Genomic DNA, 16,068 nt, shown 5'->3' on the forward strand with positions numbered 1-16,068 from the left:
ATAGAATAGATGGAGGCTGGAGAGGACAGAGTGGGCGGAAGCTGAAGAAGACAGTGGGATAGATGGAGAAGACAGAGTGGGCAGAAGTTGGAGAGAACAGAGTGGGGGCGATGGAGCAGACAGAGTGAATGGAAGATGGGGAAAACAGAGTGGGGGAGATTGAGCAGACATAATGGACGGATGGTGGAGAGGACAGAGTAAGGAAGATTGAGATTATACAGATAGAATGAATGGAAGCTGGAGAGTAGAGAAGATTGAGCAGACAGAGTAGAGGAGATAAAATAGAATGGGAGCACTCAGTATCTTTATGACAATACATCAAACCACACAACACAGACCTTTGGACAACCCCTATAGAAGGGTAGATTCCCAGCTGAATGGAGGTGCTCTATAAATCTGGTATGCTGGTTGTCTTCTAAAAGCTTGTAAAAAAACTTTTTCCATTGTACAATGTTCTACAGTCACTCTAAATACACAGAACTTTCTGTCAGGCACGCTCACAACAGAGAGTGTAGTAACAACAGATCTCTTCATAAGCTACACAAAGGGAGCACCCACAAATTGGGCTTCATGCAGGGGAAGAACTGACAGGCACTGATACATTGTAGCAGCCAAAAAGATGTGAATTGCCGAAGAGCTGTCCACTGCTTCTTTTTACAAAGTTAAGTATGTAAACATAATTCGATAGAACTGCAGTAACTGTTGAGACCTCTTTTTTAAAGCCACACTCCATACCAATGGTTAGCACGTCTTTTAAGGTTTTTTTTTGTTTGTTTGTTTTCATATACATGATAGCATAGTAGTGTAACTTATGATTTTATTGTTACAGAGGAATGGTATATGTTGATGTAATCAAAGAGCAACCTTCTACCTCTGATAAACCTTGCTTTCACGGGGTGTAGTCTGCTTGACCTTTCATTGGATCTGGCCTGTTAATCCAACAAAACCCTACCAAAAACATTATCAGTGACCTGCAATGTAGTAAGATGCTATGCTGTACAGTATATTGTTGTTCATACAAAAGAAAATTATTATGCGTATTGTTCATGACATAAGTGATAAGTAGAAAATTGCGATCTCGATTCAACCCCCCCTCACGATCTTAATCCGCCATTTCCACGATTCATTCATGTAACAAGTGCAAAACCGTTCTCTGTTCACTCACAGCTGTCAAAAAAACAACTATCCGGCAAATGTTTATCAACATTGCTCAGAGCTGAGAGATAAAAGGAAACATTGTAACATTTAGTTCTTTTAGATCAAAGGGATAAACTTCGGTCTGTAAATGAGGTCAGATTAATCACTTAACGCGGAGTTCCACACAAAAGTGAAACTTCTGCTTTAAGCACACCTCGTCCCCTTACATACCACATTTGGTATGTTATTTTTTTGGGGGGGGGTGACTAGTTTTGAGTGGGACTTCCTGTCCCACTTCCTACCTCCGACTATGTGCCACCTAGGCGACTCCTCCTCTCTTCCTAGGTTGCCCCTCCCTCTCAGCAATCTTCTGGGACAAGTTATAGGTCCCAGAAGATTGCATGTCCACTTGAAGAGCGTAGCATGACTCGCGCATGCGCAGTGCGTGCCCGGCCGTGAAACTGCAAGCTGTCATGGCCAGGTGCCCACTGTTTCAATGGAGGGACTGTGGAGATTAGCGAGGCTGCGTCCGGACGCATCGCTGGACCGTAGGACAGGTGAGTGTCTGTTTATTTAAAGTCAAGAGCTACACTTTTTGTAGCTGCTGATTTTTAATAAACAAAAAAAAGCCTGGAACTCCGCTTTAAAGACTAAACCTTTTTCTGACACGTGTTGCTTACAAGAGACCCTACAGAATAAAATGGTGATTGTTGCAATATTTTATGTCACGCTGTATTTGCGCAGTGAACTTTCAGACGCAATTTTTTGGGGAAAAATACACTAAAGTTAGCACAATTTTTCTGTATAATGTAAAAGATGTTATGCTGCAGAAATCGTGAGAGAATAGTAATCTTTAATCTAAGAAAAAAAATAGTGATTCTCATTTTATCCAGAATCGTACAGCAATAAGTATTGTTTATGACATCATAAACAATTTATTCAACTTATGTTCAAACAGGTAGACTCTATGATTACATACTGTAAGTAAATGTAAAGGGGATTTTTCTGAAATTGCACAATCAGATTATAATCATGGATAGCTTCACAGCGTTCTTAAAGTTGTATTCCAGGCAAGTGGCATAATATTCAGTTAAAATACATATATGGGACATTTCTTTCATGCCAAATTAAATGTAATTGTGTTCAGCCAGTCACTTACCAACGTTCAGGATAGCCAATAAGCATCCATCAGCCCTGTGTCCACCTCTCCGCTAAACATGTGCTAGACTGACAGCTGCTTACATAACTTAATTATTTGGTGGTTTTACTGGTTTTACCCGGGGCTATTTGTATCTGATTTTACCACGGGGCTATTTGTATCTGATTTTACCCGGGGGTATTTGTATCTGATTTTACCCGGGGCTATTTGTATCTGATTTTACCTGGGGCTTTAAGTAAAGTGCTGCATGTCCGTGCCTATAACTGTAATGTATTATCAATACTTTAAAGTGAATCACTCAAGTGCCACATCCGTAAAATTCATTAGAAAAGAGAAAAAGGAAAACCCTCTAGGTTTTGCAAGACAAGCAAAATGTTTTAATACATTTTGCTTTGATATACAAGCAATGTCTTGATATAAGAGTAGCGTCATGTCCCAACTGAGTATAAAAAAGGTGAGAGGAGCCTCTAAGTGTAGCAATATGGTTACATTTAATGAAGGTACAACATTTAGCAACTTATTGCTACACTTAGAGGTGACTCTCTTCTCTTTTATACCCTGTAAGAAAAATGCTTTGATATACAAGTGCTTTGGATTACAAGCATGTTTCTGGAACGAATTATGCTCGCAATCCAAGGTTTTACTGTATAACCATGTATTTCTACTATCTTCCTACCATACATAAAGAGGAATGCTGACCTACCAATTCCAAGCTTTTTTGGAAATTTGGTACATGGATGGATATACCCATGTTCTCCTGACTTCTGTGGTTCTACCACAAAGATCTGACAATTGTAGGTCCAACTGCATCCTTTTTGCTTCTACCAGTAATACTACTTTCTCATTAATAATTGCATAGTCAGCTCTTACCCTCTAAATTATACATCCATCCCAAAAGAGCAATGGTGGTGGTAGTTGTCCTTGGGGGGCGGGGGGTTGTTGACAACTGAGTGCTTTTTAAAAAACAGAATTTAATATGAGCACAAGGATCTAGTGCTTGAAATTGAGAGGAACGCTACATGCTCAGTTCATCCCCGGCATTAAATGAAAATAATTTGTAGAGCTTTCAAAAAGACTTTAAATATGTAAACCCTAACTGACGGAAATTTAGCTTGCGTATCCTAAACAATTGGCATGTTTTACAAATAAAATACTGTTTTTTACCTTTTTTTTCATTATTTGATGCATGTAAGTGTTACTAATTGTGGCAGCAACATGTCTATATTCACACAGGAGCATATTTGGGAGACAAGGACAGAGAATTGTCCCCTATAACAGGGCACATGCACACTAGGGCCCAGATTCTCAAAGGCGTTACGACGGCGCAACACCATTTGCGCCGTCGTAAGTCCTAATCTGGCCCCGGGTATCTATGCGACTAATTCTTAGAATCAGTTACGCATAGATACCCATTAGATCTGACAGGCGTAAGGCTCTTACGCTGTCAGATCTTAAATGCAATTTTTTTTGCCGCCGCTAGGTGTCGCCGACGTCGTTCTCCCCGTTGCTTATGTAAATTAGCAAATTACGACGATTCCCGAACGTAAGCTCGCTCGACGCAGAGAATTTACGACGTTTCCGTAGCCTTTGCGACGCGTAAAGTTGCCCCTGGGTCTATGAGGCGCAGCCAATGTTAAGTATGGCCGTCGTTCCCGCGTCGAAATTTATAAAATCTACGTTGTTTGCGTAAGACGTCGGTGAATGGTGCTGGACGCCATTTACGTTAACGTCTAAGCAAATGACGTCAGTGCGACGTCATTTAGCGCAATGCACGTCGGGTAATTTACTCGACGGAGCATGCGCAGTACGCTCGGCGCAGGAACGCGCCAAATTTAAATGGTGCCCGCCCCATTTGAATAGTCAGCCGAGCGCTTTTACGATACACCGCCGCAAGTTTACAGGTAAGTGTTCTGAGAATCAGGCACTAACGCTGTAAACCTGCGACGGTGTAACGTAAATCACATACGTTACGCTGCCCAGGAGCAACGTAATTATATGTGAATCTGGGCCAAGGTATCTTATAGGATAGGGATAGGGAGAATAGGGAGGGATAGGGATAGGATAGGGAGGGCTTCAGTTATCTAAGTGTTTACCTTATACACCAAGAGCAAGCTGTACATGCATAATTCTTTAAGCAGGTTGGGTAATATGGCGATCAGTTGGGTAAGTGTGATCTATAAGTCGAAAAAAGATTTAACCTCTAATATTTGAGAAAATACATATAAATTGGTGGTGTACCATCATCCTAATATTCATAGAATAGTTGAAGGGTTCAGGGAATCCCCACAGACCCTGAGACACCAACAGAAAAAGGTGGGCGGGGAGGACTATACCGGTACTAGATAAAGTGACTATATTCAAGCCAGAGTGATAAACATAAGTAAGTTTAGAAAAATGTATTCACATAATATACATAAAGGTATATTATGTGAATACATTTTTCTAAACTTACTTATGTTTATCACTCTGGCTTGAATATAGTCACTTTATCTAGTACCGGTATAGTCCTCCCCGCCCACCTTTTTCTGTTGGTGTCTCAGGGTCTGTGGGGATTCCCTTAACCCTTCAACTATTCTGTGATCTATAAGTCACTGGTAAAAAATTTAAATCCTAAAAGATTTATAATGCAATAAGACATCTTTACTGGTCGGGTTGTTGGGAATGTGGGCTGCTGGAAGTTTAGTACAAATCACAAAAGGCAGAGGGTACGAGGGCAACACTTGGTAGGTACCATTTAAGAGTGAGATTAAGCTGGATCCTGAAAGGCAAAGTTTATCTGGAGCTGACAGATGAGAAATTGCCCCTTTATCCCTTTAAGTTGTAGGGTTTAGATCGTGAAGGGCCAACTGAGGTGCCCAAACATCTTTTCAGCATCAAGGCTTAACGCCAAAGCCTCTTCTGTTTGTTAAAGGGGTTGTAAAGGTTCATTTTTTATTTTCTAAATAGGTTCCTTTAAGCTAATGCATTGTTGGTTCACTTACCTTTTCCTTCGATTTCCCTTCTAAATGTTTTTTTACTTTGTCTGAATTTATCACTTCCTGTTTCTCCTCAGTAAGCTTTCCACCATCATCCGAGCGGTGGATAGTCAGCCAGAACAGCTTACTGAACAGCTTACTGAGGAGGAACAGGAAGTGAGAAATTCAGACAAAGAAAACAAAGAAAATAAACAATTTCGAGGGAAATCGAAGGAAAAGGTAAGTGAACCAACAATGCACTAGCTTCAAGGAACCTCTTTAGAAAATAAAAATGTAACCTTTACAACCCCTTTAATTATGCAAAGCGTGGACAATTTTCTATTTTTTCATGCAGTTAGACTGGATGGAAATCCACATACTGTAGGTAGGCGACGTTGTTGTAAGGTACACCCGGAAAGATCAGGGCACAGCCTCAATTTAAATTTGTGATTAATGGAGGATATGAAATAGGTAATATAGGGTAACTCCCTTTGTTCTTTCTGGTGCATGCTGCTGAGAATACCTGGGGTGTAGAAGAGAAATCCTCAGTGTCAGGTGCTGGCTCGGGAGCGAGGGCTGCAGAAAGAGTGCCATGGGTCTGATGCATCATTGCATAGCCATCACATCCTTCTGGGACATTTTTCAACCTCACCTACTATGTAACTATATGTAACTATGCCCAGAGAGATAGGAAAGAGGTCTCAAAGTCCTATGTCCTCTAAAGATTAGTTGACCAGGGAATTTTTGGCGAGAAGCGGTGCCATGTTGGTCTCACTGCCAGTCTCTGGGCTCCAGATTGAGGTCTGTGAGGCAGGTTGCAGCTGTGGGCAAGGGCATGCTGTTGTTTTAATTGCTTTTACCCAGTGGTATGATTGCTATGCCAGGTTTTTGCAGGCTACAATTGGAACGTTGTTAGCTTGCATGATACACGGAGGCCATCCAAGCCATAGCCCCCAACGTATTCTTTAATGAAATACTGTATTTATTGGCATATAACACTAACTCTTTCACCCAGCAAATCGGTTGCAAATAGTGTGTGCGTGTTATACCCCGATACTGCAATTTGGGCTGCCTCGGAGAGAACAGGGAGGGGGGCGGGATGAGCGCAATCAGATTACATACAGTGAGAATCTCCTGTTTACTCCACCGCCTCTGTAATAGGAAGTCCCATCTCCTGGGCCGTCATTGGACCAGTGTTCTGTCTATCACCAGAAGTTCTGTCTATCATCCCGCCCCTCTCCCTGAGATGGGCATTGATCAGGCTGCATTGATGGGCAATGGTGAGGTTGCAGATGGGCATTGATTAAGCTGCATTGATGGGCAATTTTGAGGCTGCAGGTGGGCATTGATCAGGCTTCATTGATGGGCACTGACCCTTATTTTGCTTCAAAGTTCTTTATTTAAAGTTAATTTTTTTTCCCTGAAACTTCCCTCTTAAAATTAAGGGGCCAGATTCACGTAGCTCCAAGTATCTTTGCCCGGGCGTAACGTATCCGATTTACGTTACGCCTCCGCAACTTAGACGGGCAAGTGCTGTATTCTCAAAGCACTTGCTCCGTAAGTTGCGGCGGTGTAGCGTAAATCGACCGGCGTAAGCCCGCCTAATTTAAATGTGGGACAGGGGGGCGTGTTTTATGTTAATGTTCTGTGACCCGACGTGATTGACGTTTTTCACGAACGGCGCATGCGCCGTCCGTGGAAATCTCCCAGTGTGCATTGCTCCTAATACGCCGCAAGGACGTATTGGTTTTAACGTGAACGTAAATTACGTCCAGCCCCATTCACGGACGAGTTACGCAAACGACGTAAAAAATTCAAAATTCGACGCGGGAACGAAGACCATACTTAACATTGGTACGCCGCACTTACGCCACCATATAGCAGGGGTAACTTTACGCCGGTAAAAGCCTAACGTAAACGGCGTATCTGTACTGCGTCGGCCAGGCGTACGTTCGTGAATTCGCGTATCTAGATGATTTACATATTTCTAAGCGTAAATCAGCGTACATGCTCCTAGCGGCCAGCGTAAATATGCAGTTACGATTCGACGGCGTAAGAGACTTACGCCAGTCGGATCTAAAGGAAATCTATGCGGAACTGATTCTATGAATCAGGCGCATAGATACGACCGGCCGGACTCAGATACGACGGCGTATCTGGAGATACGCCATCGTATCTCCTCTGAGAATCTGGCCCAAGGTGTGTGTTATACACCAGTGCGTGTTATATGCCAATAAATATGGGTAAAAAGATTGAAATTACATTGGCAGTAGCAAAGCTTATGTGAGATTTTAGTGTTTGGGTTTACGTTTACTTTAACCACTTCCAGACCTGCGCACGACGATGTACGTCCTCTTTTTAAAGATTGATATCTCGGTAACGGCAGCAGCTGCTGCCACAACCGAGGTATCGATCTTTAGTGTGCGCGGTCTGGTACACGATAACGGCGGTCTCCACGGCGGTGGCGGTCTCCGTTATCGGTGGCGGGAGAGGGGCCACCCCCTCCCGCCGCTCTCCCGCGCCCTCCGGAGCCGTCGGTAGCGGTGGAGGAGATCGCGACTGTTCGGCAGCTGAGCGGGGACGAGACTGAAGGAAAAATCTCCTTCGCCCGTCCCCATAGCTCTGCTGGGCGGAGGTGACGTCAAAACGTCAGTCCCGCCCAGCCTCTTAAAGAGACAATTTTGTTTTTTGTCATTTGAAAAAATGACAGTTTAAAATTTTTTTTTTTTTTTTTTGCATTTTAGTCTAAATATAAGATCTGAGGTCTTTTTGACCCCAGATCTCATATTAAAGAGGACCTGTCATGCTTTTTTCTATTACAAGGGATGTTTACATTCCTTATAATAGGAATAAAAGTGATCAATTTTTTATTTATTTTTTTCAGTGTAAAAAGTAATAAAATAAATAAAAATAAATAGGAAAACAAAAAATTTTTTTTTTAAAAGCGCCCCGTCCCGACGAGCTTGCGCGCAGAAGCGAACGCATACGCGAGTAGCGCCCGCATATGAAAACGGTGTTCAAATCACACAAGTGAGGTATCGCCGCGATCGTTAGAGCGAGAGCAATAATTCTAGCCCTAGGCCTACTCTGTAACTCAAAAAATGCAATCTCTAGAATTTTTTAAACATCGCCAATCGAGATTTTTAAGGGTAAAAGTTTGACGCCATGCCACGAGCGGGCGCAATTTTTAAGCGTGACATGTTGGGTATCATTTTACTCGGCGTAACATTATCTTTCACAATATATAAAAAAATTGGGCCAAATTTATTGTTGTCTTATTTTTTAATTCAAAAAAGTGAATTTTTTCCAAAAAAAGTGCGCTTGTAAGACCGCTGCGCAAATACGGTGTGACAAAAAGTATTGGAATGACCACTATTTTATTCTCTAGGGTGTTAGAAACAAATATATATAATGTTTGGGGGTTTTAAGTAATTTTCTAGCAGAAAAAACTGTTTTAGTCTTGCAAACACCAAATCTGAAAAACACCTAAGGTCTGGAAGTGGTTAATTCTTCCTGCACATAACCTAAGTATATAGTATGTGCTTCCATTCTGAATGACTTCATGTGTTCTCACACAATGCAATACTTAACAGCCTCGTATTTTTCTCTGAACTATTTAATATTCTATTATCCATAGTAAAGAATTAGGATTTATTTTAGGAGATTGGTACAGCAGTTTAATTGTATTAGCATCTAAATGAGAAACGGATTCATTAATGATTCAGTAAGAAATACATGTGAATGTAACAAAGGCAGTGTTACTGAAAATAGTAACACTGGTAATGAGAGGGAAGGTTGTTCCTTGCAGCCCACGATAGCTGTTTTAAAACTATTATCTGAAAATCGCTGCTATTTATACGCTGAGAGGAGTTTCTAGTTTTCTAATGAAAAATATGTATTCTTTCAATCTACAGAATCCCTGCAATGTCCTTTGGGAGAGACATGGAACTCGAACATTTTGATGAGCGTGACAAAGCGCAAAGGTACAGCAAAGGGTCCAGAGCGAATGGTTTGCCAAGCCCAACTCATAGTGCCCATTGCAGTTTTTACCGAACCCGTACTCTGCAGGCCCTGAGCTCAGAGAAGAAGGCTAAGAAAGTCAGATTCTTCCGCAATGGTGACCGATATTTCAAAGGGATTGTCTACGCCATTTCCCCGGATCGCTACCGGTCCTTTGAGGCTCTCCTGGCTGATCTGACCAGAACTCTTTCTGACAATGTGAATTTACCGCAAGGAGTGAGAACAATCTATACTGTGGATGGAAATAGGAAGGTTATCTCCATGGATCAGCTTGTTGAAGGTCAGTTTAGCCTTTTGATATCCACAGGGGTATTGACCCTTCAGTTAATGTAAACCCTAAAATTGAACGTATCTTATTTTCTCCATTTTGCTCTGTTAAATGTACCATAGAGCATTTTGTTATGCTCGACAAGTATGACAAAATGCCTGTTCATCTCGACAGGGAATTTGTGAGCTGATAACTTCCTGTTCTCTCTGCCTGCACTGTTATCAGTTACATCACTTCTACCTCTCTTTGTTACCTATGTTATGGTGGGGGTGGGGGGTGTTCTGTGGTCCTATCCTATGGTGACAATGCTGCTTCTCCATAGATACAGTATGGTAGGTGAGCATCTTTACCTTATATCAGGAATTGTGTAATCGCAAAAAAAAAAAAGAATACTAAAGCGGTCATCGCATCCAAAGACTAATAAGCTGCAATACTGTAAAATACATTTGTGTTATTTGGTTTAGATACACTTTCAGCATTAAAGCTAAGACTGGGGAATTGTCTGGCATGGGTGGATATGTAAACGTCTGTAAGCTGGTTATACAGGTGATTGGATCCTGATGCTGCTTTTTGATTTGATGCTGTCAACAACAATTTGATTATAGAGCTACAGTCATGTCTCCTAAATGAGAAGTACAGCCAAAGCTTGTTTGGCTGCACTTCTCCTGTGTGACCTGTTTTCACCAGACAACGGGCTAAAGTCCGCTGTCTGCTGATGTCACAAGGCCAGTCCAGGCTCGGGCAAGATTGTGACAATGAAGTCGGGATCCACCCACATGCCTGGACCGGCACCAGGGTCATCCTCTCATCGAGCTATTTGATTGGGGAGCTGTGAGAACTTAGAGATCGGCAGTGTTTGATCTCTTGGTTGTTAATCTAAGGCCTCGTACAGACGGGCAAACATGTACCATGAAAACGGTCCGCCGGACCGTTTTCAGCGTACATGTCTGCCCGGAGATTTCTGTATGATGGCTGTACACACCATCATACAGAAATCCGCGCGTACTCGATACGCGGCGACGAGGCCGCGCCGTCGCCGCAACGATGACGCGGCGACGTGCGTGGCCCTGGCAGTTCAATGCTTCCACGCATGCGTCGAAGTCATTCGATGCATGCAAGGGATGGCGGCCGCTCGGACATGTACGGTAAGTCTGTACAGACGACCGAACATGTCCGATGGACAGGATTCCAGCGGGCATGTTTCTAAACATGTTTAGAAATATTTGCCCGCTCGAAAAAGGCCCGGCGGGCATATGTACGCTGGAATCCTGTCCGCTCGGCTGTACAGATGACCGAACATGTCTGCTGAAACTGGTCCGCGGACCAGTTTCAGCAGACATGTTCGGTCGTCTGTACGGGGCCTTAGAGGCACCGGGGGACAGATGCAGCATTGGACCGTTGCTGCATCCACTTAGATAAGTATGATTATTAAATAAAAAAAATATATAGACTTCTCTTTTAATGTCTGAAATTATAAATAAATGATTGCCTGGAAAGAATAGATATTCTACACACCTGTCTCACTGCCTGTGCTTTAAATCTTCACTGCAAGAGCTATGGTGCTGCAGAATCCTCTTTACCCGACACATTCCTGGGCATGTCGAAATTCTGGTCCATCCCATACTATGGTTCCTTCCGCTGGCTCCTACATCACTATAGGACACAGTAATGATGTGCATACAGTAAATGCTAGCAGAAGGAACCATAGTGCTTATCAGGGGCCCTGAAATCCTACACACTCAGAAATATGTTGGATGAAGAGGAGTCTATGGGCATCATACCTCTGGAAGAAGATTGGCACCCTGGACAATGGGACAAGTAAATAATCAATTTTTTGCAAATGAATTTTTTTCTGAATTTTAATTTGTGGCCGTGTCACAATAAAGTGGTGAACCTGTATTACTTAAACTTCAAAAAATAAATGTTTAGCCTAAGAGCAGACACAGCATTATGCCTATCATTTGTTTTAGTAGTTAGAAAACCCTGTTCTGTGCCCTTCTCTGATTTAGTCTTATAGCTAGATTCAGTAAGACCTCTTTCACATTGCAGCGTGGAGCCGCAGTGACGGTATAGCCGCGCTAATTGTAGCGCGGCTATACCATCGTATTTACCGCGATATTCGGGCGCTAGCGGTGAGGTTTTAACCCCCGCTAGCATCCGAAAAAAGGTTGCGGGCGGTATTACCGCGCTTTCCCATTGATTTAAATGGGAAGGCGCGGTATAGGAGCGGTGAACACACCGCTCCTATACCGCGGTAAAGATGCGGCTAGCAGGACTTTTGGAGCGCTCCTGCTAGCGCACCGCTTCAATGTGAAAGCCTTCGGGCTTGTGCCCAGCCGTGCCATTCTGCCGACGTATATGTGCAGGAGGCGGTCCTTAAGTGGTTAAAATGTATGATTTAATTCGAGTTGATTTAAATCAAGCCTTTTTACTAGTGATTTAAATGGAATCCACCCTGACTTTAACAAAAACCTGTATTGCAAATAGAGGAAAACTACTTTTTATAAAAAATGCCAGACTGTCATAGGCCCAACTTTAGAGACAGTCATTTAACTGAAGGGTTAACAATGGTAGTTGCCCTTTAAGACCCCTTTCACACTGAAGTGTTTTTACAGCGTTTTAGCGTTAAAAATAGTGCTCTTAAAACGCTCCTAATAAGGCTCTCCATACATCTCAATGAACCCTTTCACACTGAGTCCTGCAAGCAGCATCTTTGGAGCAGCTTTTGGGCGCTGAAAAAAACGCTCCAAAAACGTCCCTCTCCATTGAAATGAATTGAAAAGCGCTGTAAAAACGCCTTACCCTTTCACACTGAGGCACTGCAAAAATGCCCTAAAACGTTAGGGTCTTAGCGGTGCTTTACCAGCACATTGGGATTGCAGATGAGGCTTCGCTCAAATAACGCTGTAATAACGCTGTAATAACGCTGTAATAACGCTGTAATAACGCTCGAAAAACGCCCCCAGTGTGAAAGGGGTCTAAGTATCAAGTAAAAACCAGATCCTCATCTTGGTCCATGCCCTTGCAGTCTGTAAACTGTAAAAAGTGTTTGTGCCAGGTTTCACCAACAGAATTTCTTGATGCTCACAATGTGCAGCAAAGCAGAAATGATCCTCGTTTCATTTGCATTCATTTGCTAAATTAGACCAGTAACATTTGGCTTGCAGCACTTAGTTTTGTTTAAATAACTGGAAAATATTTGAGCTTCTCCCCATGGCTATAAAATTTGTATAAAATGTTAATAATGAATAAAATATATTCTGAAAAGTATATTGAAACAGAAGAACACAACTTAAATATATTGGAGCTTACCAGTCTTTAGATGTGGTGGCTGCATTTGTTTTTGTTTTTTCCCAGGTCTAGTTATTTCTCTATATTCCTGTTATTCCTGCTAGAATTCATTTTTCCTTGTAAACCGAAATCTGAAACCATACTATGAGCTTTCCCATTTTTTCTGTAAACTACAAAACGCTGCCCCCCCCCCCTGTTTATTTGGAAAAAATAAGAGAAAAAAGGGTATTGTAGTATTGTCCTAGGGCTGGGATCTCCAAACTATGGCCCTCCAGCTGTTGCAGAACTACACGTCCCATGAGGCATTGTAAAACTCCGACATTCACACACATAAATAGGCATGATGGGAATTGTAGTTTATGAACAAGTGGCGGGCCCTGTTTTGGAGATCCCTGTCCTAGGGCAATGATGGCGAACCTTGGCACACCAGATGTTTTGGAACTACATTTCCCATGATGCTCAACTACACTGCAGAGTGCATGAGCATCATGGGAAAAATGTAGTTCCAAAACATCTGGGGTGCCAAGGTTCACCAACACTGCCCTAGGGTGACAACACTGCTCCTTCGTAGATACAGTGAGTGAGTGTTGTCAACCTACACAATCCAATAGGATCCCCTGAAGAAGCTATCTGCAAAACGCGTAGCGATCTATTGGCACTGATACTGTGATTCCAGTAGTTTGGCTTCCAGCCAGAAGGGATCGTCTTGGACTATTCTATGGGCCATCTATGCAGTTTTCCATGTTCAGCATCCCTATATACAGTATACATATGGGACAGTGTACCAATACGACATGTCTATGTATTCTTTTTTTATCATATGTTTTAAATGTGACTCAATAAAATTTGATATTTTATTATAATGTGAGACCATTTTTTTTCCTATTGGGACAGTGCAACCTTAACCACTTCAGCCCCGGACCATTTGGCTGGCCAAAGACCAGAGCACTTTTTGCGATTCGGCACTGTGTCGCTTTAATTGACAATTGCGCAGTCATGCGACGTGGCTCCCAAACAAATTGACGTCCTTTTTTCCCCACAAATAAAGCTTTATTTTGGTGGTATTTTATCACCTCTGCGTTTTTGTTTTTTTTTTGCAATATAAAAAAAGAGCGCCAATTTTGAAAAAAAATTCAATATTTTTTACTTTTTGCTATAATAAATATCCCCAAAAAATATATATATATTTTTTTCCCTCAGTTTAGTGTGGGACTCCCAGCGGACATCAAGTCCGCAGGACCCACGGTCACACTCACGGAGCTTGCGGCGAGCGCCCACAATGCTGCATCTTAAAGGGCAATGTACAGGTACGTTAATATGCCCAGCTGTGCCATTCTGCCGGCGTGGTTAAAAGTTTAAAATGTTTCCCTTTTTTTCTGTGCAGTGACATAAACTCACTGGGCCAGATTCCCAAAAGAGTTACGCCGGTGTATCTACAGATACACCGGCGTAATTCGAAATTTTCCGCCGGCGTATCATTGTTTTGTATTCACAAAACAAGATACGCCGGAATTAGGCTAGGATCCGACTGGTGTAAGTCACTTACACCGTCGGATCCTAAATGCAATACAAAGCTGACCGCTAGGTGGCGTTTACGTTCAGGTCTCATTTGACTATGCAAATGAGCCTGATATGCCGATTCCCGAACGAATTTGCGCGTCGTCGTCGTTTACGTCGTTTCCGTAAGCGTAAGGTTACCCCTGCTATATGAGGGGTAACCTTACGCCAGTCCGCCGTATGCCATATTAAGTATGGCGTCGGGTCTGCGTCGGCTTTTTCCGTCGGTTACGTTGTTTTCCTAAGTCGTTCTTGAATACGACTTTACATCAATGACGCTCACGTCGGCGTCATTGACATTTTCCGTCGTGAGCTGGAGCATGCGCACTGGGCTATTTTTCAGCCCGGCGCATGCGCAGTTCAATCGGCACGGGGGCGTGCTTAATTTGAATACAAGCCGCCCCCTTTGAATTACGCGGCCATACGCCGGGCCATTTACACTATGCCGCCGCAAATTACGGAGCAAGTGGTTGGAGAATACAGCACTTGCTCCAGTAAGTTGCGGTGGCGTGGTGTAAATGACTTACACTACGCCAACGCCGTTTCTACGAGAATCTGCCCCACTGACATTTGCTTCGTTTTCAGGACCTGAAAATACAGGGAGTGCAGAATTATTAGGCAAGTTGTATTTTTGAGGATTAATTTTATTATTGAACAACAACCATGTTCTCAATGAACCCAAAAAACTCATTAATATCAAAGCTGAATATTTTTGGAAGTAGTTTTTAGTTTGTTTTTAGTTTTAGCTATTTTAGGGGGATATCTGTGTGTGCAGGTGACTATTACTGTGCATAATTATTAGGCAACTTAACAAAAAAAAAATATATACCCATTTCAATTATTTATTTTTACCAGTGAAACCAATATAACATCTCAACATTCACAAATATACATTTCTGACATTCAAAAACAAAACAAAAACAAATCAGTGACCAATATAGCCACCTTTCTTTGCATGGACACTCAAAAGCCTGCCATCCATGGATTCTGTCAGTGTTTTGATCTGTTCACCATCAACATTGCGTGCAGCAGCAACCGCAGCCTCCCAGACACTGTTCAGAGAGGTGTACTGTTTTCCCTCCTTGTAAATCTCACATTTGATGATGGACCACAGGTTCTCAATGGGGTTCAGATCAGGTGAACAAGGAGGCCATGTCATTAGTTTTTCTTCTTTTATACCCTTTCTTGCCAGCCACGCTGTGGAGTACTTGGACGCGTGTGATGGAGCATTGTCCTGCATGAAAATCATGTTTTTCTTGAAGGATGCAGACTTCTTCCTGTACCACTGCTTGAAGAAGGTGTCTTCCAGAAACTGGCAGTAGGACTGGGAGTTGAGCTTGACTCCATCCTCAACCCGAAAAGGCCCCACAAGCTCATCTTTGATGATACCAGCCCAAACCAGTACTCCACCTCCACCTTGCTGGCGTCTGAGTCGGACTGGAGCTCTCTGCCCTTTACCAATCCAGCCACGGGCCCATCCATCTGGCCCATCAAGACTCACTCTCATTTCATCAGTCCATAAAACCTTTGAAAAATAATTCTTGAGATATTTCTAGGCCCAGTCTTGACGTTTCAGCTTGTGTGTCTTGTTCAGTGGTGGTCGTCTTTCAGCCTTTCTTACCTTGGCCATGTCTCTGGGTATTGCACACCTTGTGCTTTTGGGCACCCCAGTGATGTTGCAG

The 16,068-nt window shown here is 42.7% G+C and overlaps 1 protein-coding gene across 3 annotated transcripts in view; it reads left to right on the forward strand.

Moving 5' to 3' along the window:
* DCLK1 (doublecortin like kinase 1) overlaps positions 1–16,068 on the forward strand; it is a 477,375-nt gene that overhangs the window by 46,543 nt on the left and 414,764 nt on the right. For all 3 annotated transcript variants that reach the window (XM_040340400.1, XM_040340401.1, XM_040340404.1), the window contains exon 2: positions 9,165–9,550. In XM_040340400.1, the coding sequence (XP_040196334.1) occupies positions 9,175–9,550 (376 nt within the window). In that variant the 5' untranslated portion in view covers positions 9,165–9,174. The remainder of the gene's footprint in view (positions 1–9,164; positions 9,551–16,068) is intronic.

This window comes from Rana temporaria, chromosome 2 (assembly GCF_905171775.1).
Source record: "Rana temporaria chromosome 2, aRanTem1.1, whole genome shotgun sequence".
NCBI lineage: Eukaryota > Metazoa > Chordata > Amphibia > Anura > Ranidae > Rana > Rana temporaria.